General features: G+C 36.0%; 1 protein-coding gene across 4 annotated transcripts in view; it reads right to left on the reverse strand.

Annotated features, from left to right (window-relative positions):
• Positions 1–12,666, reverse strand: part of YME1L1 (YME1 like 1 ATPase) — a 44,239-nt gene that overhangs the window by 13,132 nt on the left and 18,441 nt on the right. For all 4 annotated transcript variants that reach the window (XM_025463870.3, XM_025463869.3, XM_049096880.1 and 1 more), the window contains 5 exons: positions 11,148–11,257; positions 8,860–9,010; positions 8,376–8,459; positions 6,467–6,549; positions 2,977–3,067 (listed from right to left, as the gene is read on the reverse strand). In XM_025463870.3, coding sequence (XP_025319655.1) covers positions 2,977–3,067; positions 6,467–6,549; positions 8,376–8,459; positions 8,860–9,010; positions 11,148–11,257 — 519 coding nt within the window. The remainder of the gene's footprint in view (positions 1–2,976; positions 3,068–6,466; positions 6,550–8,375; positions 8,460–8,859; positions 9,011–11,147; positions 11,258–12,666) is intronic.

Raw genomic sequence — 12,666 nt, forward strand, 5'->3', positions numbered from 1 at the left:
ACGTGGGACTCGATCCAGGGTCTCCAGGATCACACCCTGGGCTGCAGGCGGCGCTAAAAAGCTGCGCCACCGGGGCTGCCCTTACTGTTCCGTTTAATTCACCAATTCCATTTCTAGAATTGGAATCTAGAATAATGCATAAATAAATGAGTAAATCCAGAATTTATTCTAATGAGATAATTAAGCATGTGGGCAAAGCCTTGAGATATTAAGATGATCATCATAGATTTTTGTTTTTTGAATTAAAAAATGTTTGAGTATACTTGACACACAGTTACATTAATTTCAGGTATACAACACAGTAATTTAACAAGTTTACTTTATACATTATGCTGTGCTTATCACATATGTAGCTACCATCTGTCACTATACAACACTATTACAATATCATGGACTATATTTCCTAGGCCTTTTATTCCTCTGACTTATTCATTCTACAAATAGAAGCCTGTCTCTCCCTCTCCCTTTCATACATTTTGCCCAGCCTCCACATTGCTATTTTTTTCTAAATATTTTGTTTATTTATTTATTTGAGAGAAAGAGAGAAAGCACAAGTAGGCACAGCTGTAGGAGCAGAGGTGGAGGGAGCAACAGACTCCCCACTGGGCAGGAAACCCAATGCAGGGTTCAGTCCCAGGATCCTGGGGTCATGATCTGAGCTGAAGGCAGATGCTTAACCAATTGAGCCACCCAGGCTAATTTTAACACACTGCTAATTTTAACAGCAAAACATTGGAAACCATTTCAAAGTTCAATATTAATGATTATAGTATAGAACAATCATATAGTACAAGGACCTCATGAAGTCATAATCTTGTACTCAATTCCAGCATATGGTTTTTCCCTCATACCAACAAATAATTCTCCAACACCAGCTGGGTGTCCTACAATTCAATTCAATTATGATATTACCTACCTGGAAATAGTATCAAACACCATAAATTAAGCACTTTGTCCTAAAAGACTGCCTCTAGCCCCACCCTTCCCTATGTCAACTACAAGACGAGGTTGTTACCTATGCTTCTGACTGACAGACTATAGAGAGGAGGTTCCAATGACTGCTTCCTTGGACTTGATTTGCTAAAATGGCTCACAGAACTCAGAGAAACATTCTACTTACTAGATTGCTGGTTTATTATAGAAGGATACAACTCAGCCAAGAGTCGGTCAAATGGAAGAGACGCATATGGTAAGGAAAGGTAAAAGGATTGCTGAGTTTCTGTGCCCTCTCTAGATATGCCGCTCTTCCCACATCTGCACATATTCACCAATCTGGAAGCACTGAATCCTATCCTTCTGGGTTTTTATAAGCATAAAAACATGCTTTTTTACATAAGCACGACTCATTACATAAGCATGACTGATTCAGCCTCCAGTGACTTTCCCCTCCCAGATAGCCAACAGGGAGACTAAAAGTTCCAGCCCTCTAATCACATGGTTGATTTTCCTGACAACCAGCTTCTAACCTTAGGTGTGTTCTAAAAGTCACCTTGTTCAGAAGACAAATCTATTGCTGTCATCACTATATTTATTATAAATCACAACAATCATTAAAAATCATATTAACTGGAGAAAACATCAAACTGAGGAACATTCTACAAATTAGTGTGTAGTCTACTACACAATTTTTAAGGTCATAAAAGATCTACATCTATTCCTATACTAAAAGGCTGAGAAAGGGGCCTGGGTGGCTCATCAGTTAAGCATCTGACTTTGGCTCAGGCCATGATTTCAGGATCCTGAGACTGAATCCTGAGTGGAGCTCCACATTCAGCGAGGAGTCTACTTTAAGTTCTCTCTCTCCCTCTGTCCTATGTCCCCCTACCAACAAGCACATTTGTGTCTGTGTGTGTGTTCTCTTAAATAAATAAATAAATAAATAAGTAAATAAATAAATAAATAAATAAATAAATAAATAAATAAATAAATAAATAAATAAAGGCTGAGAATTTTTTTCAGGTTAAAGAAAAATCTAGGGGCACCTGGGTGGCTCAGTCGCTCAATTCACAGTGAAGTACAGACACTAGGTCTTCTGGATTTCTAGACTATGTACAAGTAGCCAATTCTTGATTTTGATTCAAGTCATAATCTCAGGCTCCTGGGATTGAGCCCCGTGTTCCACTCTACACTCAATGGGGAGTTTACTTGAGAATTCTCTTGTTTCCTCTCCCACTGCTCCTCCCCTCCTGCTTCCTCTCTCTCTCTCTAAAATAAATAAATATGGGCACTTGGGTGGCTCAGTGGCTGAGAGACTGCCTTTGGCTCAGGGCATGATCCAGGGTCTTGGGATCAAGTCCCACATTGGGCTCCCTGTGAGGAGCCTGCTTCTTCCTCTGCCTATGTCTCTGCCTCTTTCTCTGTTTCTCTCATGAATAAATAAACAAATAAATAAATAAGTTTTTAAAAGATTAAAGAAAAATCTAAATGTGTAAACCTGCACTGAGTCCTAAACCTGGGGTTGGGGATGGTGGATGAGAGGACCTTAATTATTAAGAGAAATGCTGAAATTTGAATATAACTGAATTTCCTAATAGTTTTAGAACCATGCGAAATTTCCTGATTTTAGTAACTATAGTGGAATTATGTAATAGAATATTCTTATTTTTAGGACATACATAAGGAAGTATTTGGGGTTAAAGGAGTATGATATCTACAATCTACTCTTAAATAGTTTAAAAATACATTTATGTGAAGAAAATGGATGAGCAGATGGCACAAACTGCTGAAAAATTGTTGAGTTTGGTTAAGAGTACAGTTTTCTCTGCACTATTCTCACAACTTAGTCTGAAATTGTAATAAAAAAAATCCCCACTCCTCTCAAAAAAGGTTATACAATGGTATGTTCAGAATGAAGACTTACTTGTAAAATAAGAAATTAAGAACTAAACTTTAAGCTTTAAATCTGTTAAAAATAAATTAGCAACGGATTACAGTATTTTTTTTATGTCAAATCACGGTAAAGGGAAGATATCTTACCTTTTGGAAGTTTACCTCCAAGTACAGTAAATTTTTGTGGATTTTTCAAGAACTCAACAACCTCCTGCAATTCTTGTTTGGCTTCTTCCACCTAAAGTGACACAATTTATCAAATAACTCTAAGCAATGATTAGATTATCAAGGCCTCCTTTTTGAAAATAGTAAATTTAACTAGAAAATAGTAAATTTAACTGGAAATTATCTTGGCTGTCTCTTTGTTTCAGTGAAAGAAGTATACAAGAGGGCTCCCTTATAAATGCACACACAACAGAGTTTTCATTGGACTCTTTTTGCCAATTATACAGTCTCCTTACATGACCCAACAAAAGTACTCTTATTACATTTTCAAGAAACAGTGCTTCCTCCAGTTAACAAGGACTTATATTCACAATTCTAGTTAAAGGTGTCAGCAGCATTTGATATAAACAGAAAGACTCACCTACCAAGTTTCAACTCCAGAACTTTTGACCTGGCTTATAAACTTAAAGGGCAAATTATGTGGGCTTAATATATATCAATGAGAAGGGAGCCTGTATTTAAGTTATAACATTAATTTGTGATTAATTATGAAATTATTTTCATTATAAGGAATTACCATTAGATTACAAATGACATAGTTCCTAGAAATGCCCAAAGGATGGTGCCTAAATTAAAGTATAGTGTAATGATTGTTTGGTAAATGGGTGTGGCAAAAAAGTTTAAAAGATTTAATATCCCAAATACAAAAATCATGTAGAACTGAGATCCCTAAGAAGAATAAAGCCCAATCTGGTCAAAAAAGACGGCAAGCAGAATATTAGCTTAACTTGAAAAACTCAGATATAAGTTAAGAACCGCTGCCTAAGTCCAGGTGGCTCAGCAGTTTTGCGCCCCCTTCAGCCCAGGGTCTGATCCTGGAGACCCAGGACTGAGTCCCACATTGGGCTCCCTGCATGGAGCCTGCTTCTCCCTCTGCCTGTGTCTGCCTCTCTCTCTCTCTTTTTCTCTCTCTGGGTCTCTCATGAGTAAATAAATAAAATATTTTTTAAAAATTTACAATAGCAGTATTTGGGCCAAAACTAGAAACAACACAATGTCTACCTAATGTAGAATACACAATATTGTGATAGTCATATCACAAGAAAGTCATCCCCCAAGCAATGGGGATAAATAAACTACAACTCCATGTAAAAACAGATAGATCTCACAAACATCATTTAAGTGAAATGACCCATATATGCTACATGTATTACATTTATGCAAAATTCAAAAGCAGGCCAAATTAATAGATGTTATCAGAACAATGATCATGCTTGGGGTGGGAAAACAAAGGGCACTAGAAAGTTTCTAGCAATATTCTATTTCGTGAGCTGAGTGCCAATATGAGTTCACTGTGTGAACTTTATTAAGGTATAGACTTATGACTTGTGCAGCTTTGTGTGAATGCTGAGCTTCAATAAAATTTATGTTTTAAAAGAGATTTGGGGGTTCCTGGGTGGCTTAACGAGTTAAGCGGCTGCCTTCAGTTCAGGTCATGATCTCAGAGTTTTGGGATTAAGCCCTGAGTCAGGCACCCTGCTCAGTGGGAGTCTGCTTCCCTCTCCATTTGCCCCTCCCCCCCACTTCTCTCTCTCCCTCTCATATAAATAAATAAATAAATAAATAAATAAATAAATAAATAAATAAATAAATAAATATCTTTTAAAATATTTTTTAAAGAAGAGAGATTTGGCTCTTTATCAATTAAAATAAGTTTTTTAAATATTCAAAGACATCCATATACTAAAAGGAAGCCAAACTACATTTGGTCAAGGTAATGAATAACTTTAAATTGTAAGAAAGAGGAAAACAATTAGATGTCACCTATTACTCAGATTACATTTTCTCTGCCCAATCTCAGTGTTAAGAAAATTCCCAATAGAAATATGTAAGATCTACACAGGAAAACAGAGTTTAGGGGATTAAGGCAATGAATGAAGTTATAAAAGCCCTTGTTAGTATTTTTATGGCAGCTATATATAAAATTATTCCTATATAATCAGAAATTCTAGGCAAGGAAATGACATGCCTATATTAGTTCTTTAACACTCGGCAAAACTGATCACAGGTATCACCTACTGGCATACCTATTATGGAAAATTATTTTGGTCTATATAGGTCCTATAGTAATGGTAACAATATAAAATTATAGCAATAATTGTAATATTTGTATATATTCGCACAGAAAGCTTTTGACAATCTAAAAATTTTGTGATGTTTCCATTTCTAGTATTATCAGCATGTCTTCTTTAGCTTCGTACTCAGAAGTGGACTCATTCCAAAAGAAGTGTAGCATACGGAGTAATGAAATATATACTTTGCAGGGAGAAAGTAAGAATGCCTTGCTGACCAGTCAGGTTCAGTGTAAAGCAGGCTCTGACTGCACACCTTAAACAAAATGGGAAGGGCCTTCTGCACTAATGACTCAAGTTTTCAAATACTCATTGCACCAACTTCTTCCTCAATTATTCCCTTTTTTGTGATTCCAACAGGGTTCACAGCTGTTTAAATTGCAAAGGGAAGGAAAAGATTACTTGGTATAAAATTATCATAGTGATTCCTGATACTTTATTCCCTAATAGTTGTGAAATAGGTCATGAAAAATATTTATGCATAGATAGAGAACTCAGTGCGTAAAGAGGAAAAGCTCTCATTCTGTTCTGTATTAAAGTAGCTTTTTCATTGGTCAGTAAAAAAATCAGGCACATTAATTCTTCAAGATCTTTGCTCTCTTTCTCTGGCTAGAAATGTTCTTTGCTCAAATACATGCATGTTATGGGGGCGCCTGGCTGGCCCAATCAGTAGAGCATGTCACTCTGGATCTCTGGGTTGTAAAGTCGAGCCCCACGATAGCTACAGAGATTACTTAAAAATAAAATCTTAAAAAAAAAAAAATACATGCATGGTTTACTTCATCTTCTTCAAATCTTCACTCAAATGTCATCTTCTCAATCATACACTGAACATCCCCACTTAAAATTGTGACCTTTCTCTCAAAACTCCTAATCCTCTTTAACCTGCTCCATTTTTCCCCCATAACATACTCTATTATTTCTTATATGCTGTGTCATTGTCCAATTTCTGTCAGAATTAAAAATCCATGATGGCAGAGATTTATTTCTTCTATCCCAATATCTAAAGGAGGGCTGGAGAACATGTAATGAAGCTTAAAGTTCCAAGGTTCCAATCATGACTTGGTCTTTTCTAATCTCCATACACCCATCCAAGAGCACACCCAGAAAGTTCCTAGGGATTCAGAGCCCTGTGTCAAACACTGGGGTCTCAAAGACTAAACTGTAGAACCAAAGATGCACCCAGTGCTCGTCATTTAGGGAATTATAAGAGTTTTAGCGCCTGGAACTGGAGTAGAGACCAATATGTATATTTTCTACTTTATACCTTTAAAATCAAATATTAGCCTTACATAATGAGATAATATTTGAAGAAAGAAGGGTAATCTTTTTAAACTTACTCCTTTGACATGTTCAAAGGTGACATTTTTCATCTGGACAGGATCTACTGCAGAATCAAGCCCCGTTGTTGTCCGGAAGCGGACTAAGGAGAAAAGAAATGTTTATATATTTGATAGATTCATAAAATTCCAACCATCTTATTATTGACATGTAAGAAAATAAAGAAAAACTATACCTAAGTTTACATACATTAATTCACAGTGAAGTACAGACACTAGGTCTTCTGGATTTCTAGACTATGTACAAGGAATAAATGATTCACATTAGAATGACATCTTTATATGTTCCAATTAAAATGAAATATTATTTCCCTCTTCTCCTGTACTATTAACAATAGATATTTAAAACATTCTCAAACTCCAATGTGCATAAAAATCACTTGAGAAATGTGTTAATACAAGTTCCCAGGACATGCCCAAAACTTCAGGTCTGTAGGTATTTAGAAGGCAGCCCAGGAGAGCGCATTTAAAAAAAAAAAAATTTCATTTGGGGTGCCTTGGTGGCTCAGTTGGTTAAGTGTTTGACTTCAGCTCAGGTCATGATCCTGGGATGGAGTCCCACATCAGGCTCCCTGCTCACCGGGGAACCTGTTTCGCCCTCTCCCTTTGCTGCTCCCCTTGCTTGTGCTCTCTCCCTCTCTTGTCAAATAAATAAATAAAATCCTAAAAAAAAAAAAGATAGAAATTTGGATGCCAAAAAACCAATAGGCAAAAATACAGAGATAACAAGAAAACACTTATCAAGAATATACAAATTGGAAGAGCAAATGTTATACACTAATTCTACAATGGACACTAATAGTTTTAGTCCACTAAATTGTTTATTTAAGGATGTACACAAATGGACTTAATAAAGCAAATTAAATACAGCCAAACAACTTGAACCTTGTAAGAAATTAATTACCCAAAAGCAACACACTTCATATTTTGATATACACTTTGCTTAACATAAGAAATTAATTAAGAAACATAAAAGAATAACCAGATTTCATCCCACCCTTCCAATATCACTCAGTGTCCCTATACTGGTTCAGTTTTGAAAATAAGGAGACAAGAGAAGCTGACTCTAGCTATCAAAAGAATATTCCTGAATGTTAAAATCTCATCTCAGGTTTGATGCCACAAAAAACTTAAAATATCTGGGGTTACATACAAGTTCTGGGATGAAGTCCTGATCCAGGTCAACTGATATTCTTTAACTGTATATGTATTTTTCTCTCAAGGTAATCAATCACAAAGAACATAGAGAACACAGGGTAAAAAGTGAATAGATGAGAAAGCAACAGGAACCACTTAAAACTGACATTATTCATTGCAGACTGGCAAACTGAGAAAACGAAACTCATTTAAAGCGATTTTAATTGTATATTAAATATTTAATCATGTATTATATATAAATTTTTCATCAATTTATTAGTGTCTTTGAAATAAGTAACTATTTCTTTGTATTGCTATTATACAATTGTTCTACAAGTTTTTTAACTTTTATAACTGGATAGGTATAATTTTCTAAAAATCTGGAAAAACCACTCATAGGAGTTAATCCAACACTTTTGCTGCAACATAATCTTTGGAACTTTAACAAAATATTAATTATTTTCTCAAAAGTAAAACTTAAAATTTGTACAGTGTCTGAAGCAACTTTTCCAGTAATCCACAAAACAATGTAAATATAATAAGCCCTGACAATGTAGATGGCATGTAACTATAACAGATTAAAACTTTTCTACTGCAATGCAAAAAAACAATCTCAAATTGACCCAATCTGTGAAGTGTTAACTTGGGAAAGAAAGGCCTAGACACCAGAACAGTAAATGTTTCCTCTCTCCTAAGTCTTAGCCAGACTATGAAAAAAAATCAACTATTTAAAAGATTTTTTAAAAGTCAGAAAAATAAAAAGAGCCTTTACCAGATAAAAATGGGTTTTTTAATAGTCCATAAATGCCAAACAGCAGCAAAACGAAGAGAATTAGACGAGTTCGTCTCAGAGAATCTGGAGGAGGAAAAATAAGCTTAAATCAAATGACAATAATGACAAATGACAGATTGATGAAAAGTGTTAGGTTACTGATGGTAATTACATTTCATCACATGCAATTCTGGAACCTGGCATTCTTTTGTTTAATTGCCAGAATTTCCTTTCAACACCCTGTTACCAAAAGCCTCATGAAGGCATTCATGCTTCTGTCCTTGACTTTGGTTCTCATTTGAGAAAAGGGAGAGTGTCAATAGATATTTTCATTTTGACACAGCCTAAGTTACAAATACAATGGAATATAACCAATGAAAAGGGTCATACCTGTTAGAAAAAATATTTAGAATCACTTAAAGGTAGGACTATGACTTCTTTTTAGATGTTCTTCCCAAATATGGATAGTGTCAAATCAACTTACCATTAGTTTTTTGCATTAGTGCTTGAGCTTTCAGAAAACCCTCTGCAAAACCAGTTTTAAATGCATCTTGGTGAGCTTCGGGTATATTTTTGGTTTTCATGAGTTTGTCCAAACTCTCAACATCTGATCCTCTGTCCCGCAAAAGGAACCCCTAAATACACAAACAACGCATCAGTACTGATTATAGAGAGAACACTGCCCAAAAATATAGTGACCACTCACAAAAAAATTCATTCAAAAATTCTAGAATTTCTAATTTTTATTATCCACCTAAAGAGTTACACTAAGACTCAATAATAAATTACTTAATGGCTAAGAAACTAACTTTGGACCTTATACTTGCATCAATCAATTAAAATACAGAAATTCTCTCCAAAAATACTATTCTGAAACCTGGTTACATATATGTATGTACTTAGGGTTTTAATGGTTTGATGTTCACACTCCTTTATCTCTACTAGAGGAAAAACTTCATTAATTTATTAAATGTTTAGTGAGAACCTTTTATATCCTTAGCCTTGTATAAGTTCTGAAAATGTGAAGATAAATAACCAATGATCTGAATGATCTCAGTCTACTAGAGGAGAGAGATACACAAATAACTAATTTTTAAAAATCATTTTGATATATTAGAAGTTCTAGGTTTGGGGGGACCTGGGTGCCTCAGTCAGTTAAGCAACACTTGGTTTCAACTCATGTCATGATCTCAGGGTCAAGGGACCAAGCCTATCCTCAGGCTCTGAACTCAGCACAGAATCTGAAGATTCTTTCCCCTTCCTTTTCCTTTCCCTCTGCTCTCATGTGCTCTCTCTCTCAAATAAATAAAATCTTAAAAACAACAACAACAACGACAAAGTTGTTTTAGGTCTGGGGTAAAATAAATGCTACTTTAGGAAGTCAGGATTTCTAAATCACAGGGTACAGGATTTCTAAACCACAGGGAACACAACACATAAACAACATTAACAGAGCCATGAAATAACAGGTCTTAGTGCTCAAGAACTGCAAGCAATCTTGTTTGATAGGACTTTAAAATGCCAAGAGAGGAGTAGGGTGGAGGTTCAGGGGGGGTGCCATATTTAAAGATGAGAATAGGAAAATGGTAGGCAGAGGCCAAATGGATATTACAGTAGGAATTTGACAATAAAGCAAAGTTATCCAATTATTATTACATTAATACATTTTAGACAGATGATGGGTTGGTGGCAGTCTAGAGGCTGGTAGGTAACAAAACTAAAGGCAAGGAGACTAAAGAGAGCCTGGATGGTTCAGCTGGTTAGGCATCTGACTCTTGACTTCTGTTCAAGTCATGATTTCAGGGTCATGTGATCAAGCCTCATATCAGGCACCATCAGTGCCAAGCCTGCTTGAGATTTTCTCTCTTTTGGAGTCTCTCTCTTAAATAAAATATTCTTTTAAAAAAACAAAGGGACACCTGGATGGCTCAGTCACTTAAGCATCTGCCTTTGGCTCAGGTTATGGTACTGGGGTGAGGTCCCAGGACCAAGGCTCACTTCAGGCTCCCTGCTCAGAGGGGAGCCTGCTTCTCCCATTCCCTTGGCTACTCCCCCTGCTTTTGCGTGCTTTCTTTCTTCTTCCTTTTTTTTTTTTTTTAATTTTTATTTATTATTTATGATAGTCACACAGAGAGAGAGAGAGAGAGAGGCAGAGACACAGGCAGAGGGAGAAGCAGGCTCCATGCACCGGGAGCCCGACGTGGGATTCGATCCCGGGTCTCCAGGATCGCGCCCTGGGCCAAAGGCAGGCACTAAACTGCTGCGCCACCCAGGGATCCCACGTGCTCTCTTTCTAATAAATAAATAAAATCTTAAAAAAAAAAAAAGGCAAGGAGACTAAATGAATGTTTACTAGAGTCCTTTAGGCAAGAAACTGTTATAGTCTATCATGTAGTGGAATTGGTGATAAAGAGACAAATCTAAGAAATGTTTAAGAGGCTGGATCAACAGGACTTTAGTGATTAATGGATGTGAGAGGGGAGAAAAGATGAACAAATCAAAGTTGATCACCAGGTTTCTAGCTTGGGCGGATGCTATTCATGAACACAGAGAACACACAGGTAGGTATGTAGGGAAAAGAATAAAGGGAGATGTCTAATAGACCAAGAGAAACACGACTGGCACTCAGAAGAGCTGTAGGTATAATGATTACACAGGTTACTAGTCCTTTAGAAAATCAACTGGCTACTAAAAGAAATCAGATATTGAAGGTTCTCATTTTAATAATTTGAAAATTACTGCTTTTTCAAACAACAAAAAAGGTCTAATTACCTTTACAAACGATGGTGCTATATGCTGTGTCTCTGCTAATCTTTCAGAGGTGGACTGTAAACGTCGAGTTCTTGATTTCAAAGTTTTAAAACCCCGAGACTGTATGAAAACTGAACGGAACAGTATCACATTTACTTCTTATTGCAAATTTTATAAGAAAAATGCCTAAGATTCAAAACTGACACCAAATCCATACATCCTAGTTTATCATCTCTTTTTTTAACATAGTTCTTTGCCTGATACTTCACTACCCTGGTAATTAAAGTCATTAAAATGGATTGAATCTATAAATTAACTTTAGAGTTTCTTGGTAGTTTTAAAATGTGAAAGAAAAAAAACCTCACTGATGAGCACAAATAAAAGTCATGGTCTAATTCCTCAAACCCCAATCGCATCTTCCAGAAGTAGCCACTGTTAACAATTTCACGACTAGGCCGCCTGGGTGGCTCAGTCGGTTAAGCATCCAACTCCTAATTTCAGCTCAGGTCTTGACCTCAGGATTATGAGTTCAAGTCTGCACTGGGCTCCACACCAGGCATGGAGCCTATGTAAAATAAATTAAAAGAATAAAAGTTTTGGGATCCCTGGGTGGCGCAGCGGTTTGGCGCCTGCCTTTGGCCCAGGGCGCGATCCCGGAGACCCGGGATCGAATCCCACGTCGGGCTCCCGGTGCATGGAGCCTGCTTCTCCCTCTGCCTGTGTCTCTGCCTCTCTCTCAATCTCTCTGTGACTATCATAAATAAATAAAAAAAAAAAAAAATTAAAAAAAATAAAAAAATAAAAAAAAATAAAAGAATAAAAGTTTTGAAAAACAATTTCATGACTACCCTTCTATGTATGTGAACACATGCTCTTTCTATATAAGTAGTGTAAAATTTTTTGCCAATTATCTTCGTGCGCTTAACAGTATATCATGAATATTTTTCAGAACAGGACAGATTGTGCATTCAATTTAATGGCTGTTAATATTTTTCAATTTATCATTGTACAGCAATTTAAATATTCAACCACTTTTCTACCATGAATGTTAGTGGTTTCCTGTTTTCTTATTGCTAAAAATGCTGCAGTTAAAATTCTTGTACGTATCATCTTTTAGCACATGTAGACTGATTTATTAAGAGTGAAACTGTGAGGTTGAATTATTTAACACTAAGAAACTGCCCTCTAAAAGACTGTTATTGATTTATACATCTACCAATGAATAGGAACATCCTTTTCTCCACATCTTTGCCAACAGAGATTAATATAAATCTTTTATTTTTTAAGATTTTATTTGACAGAAAAAGACACACCAACACAAGTAGGGGGAGCAGGAGAGAGATAAATAAATAAATAAATAAATATGCATCTTTGATTTTGCTATCAATGTGATGTCATCTACTTCATACCTTAGGGAAAGTCCTCAAATTTCTGATCCACTGATGAAGCCCCTCTGCTGCTGCCCTGACTTTTTCAACATTTTTTTTCTGTCATTGCAATCAATTGAAACAATTTTGAAAATGAAATTTTAAAAATATGG

This window comes from Canis lupus, chromosome 2 (genome assembly GCF_003254725.2).
Source record: "Canis lupus dingo isolate Sandy chromosome 2, ASM325472v2, whole genome shotgun sequence".
In the NCBI taxonomy this organism is placed as follows: Eukaryota; Metazoa; Chordata; class Mammalia; order Carnivora; family Canidae; genus Canis; species Canis lupus.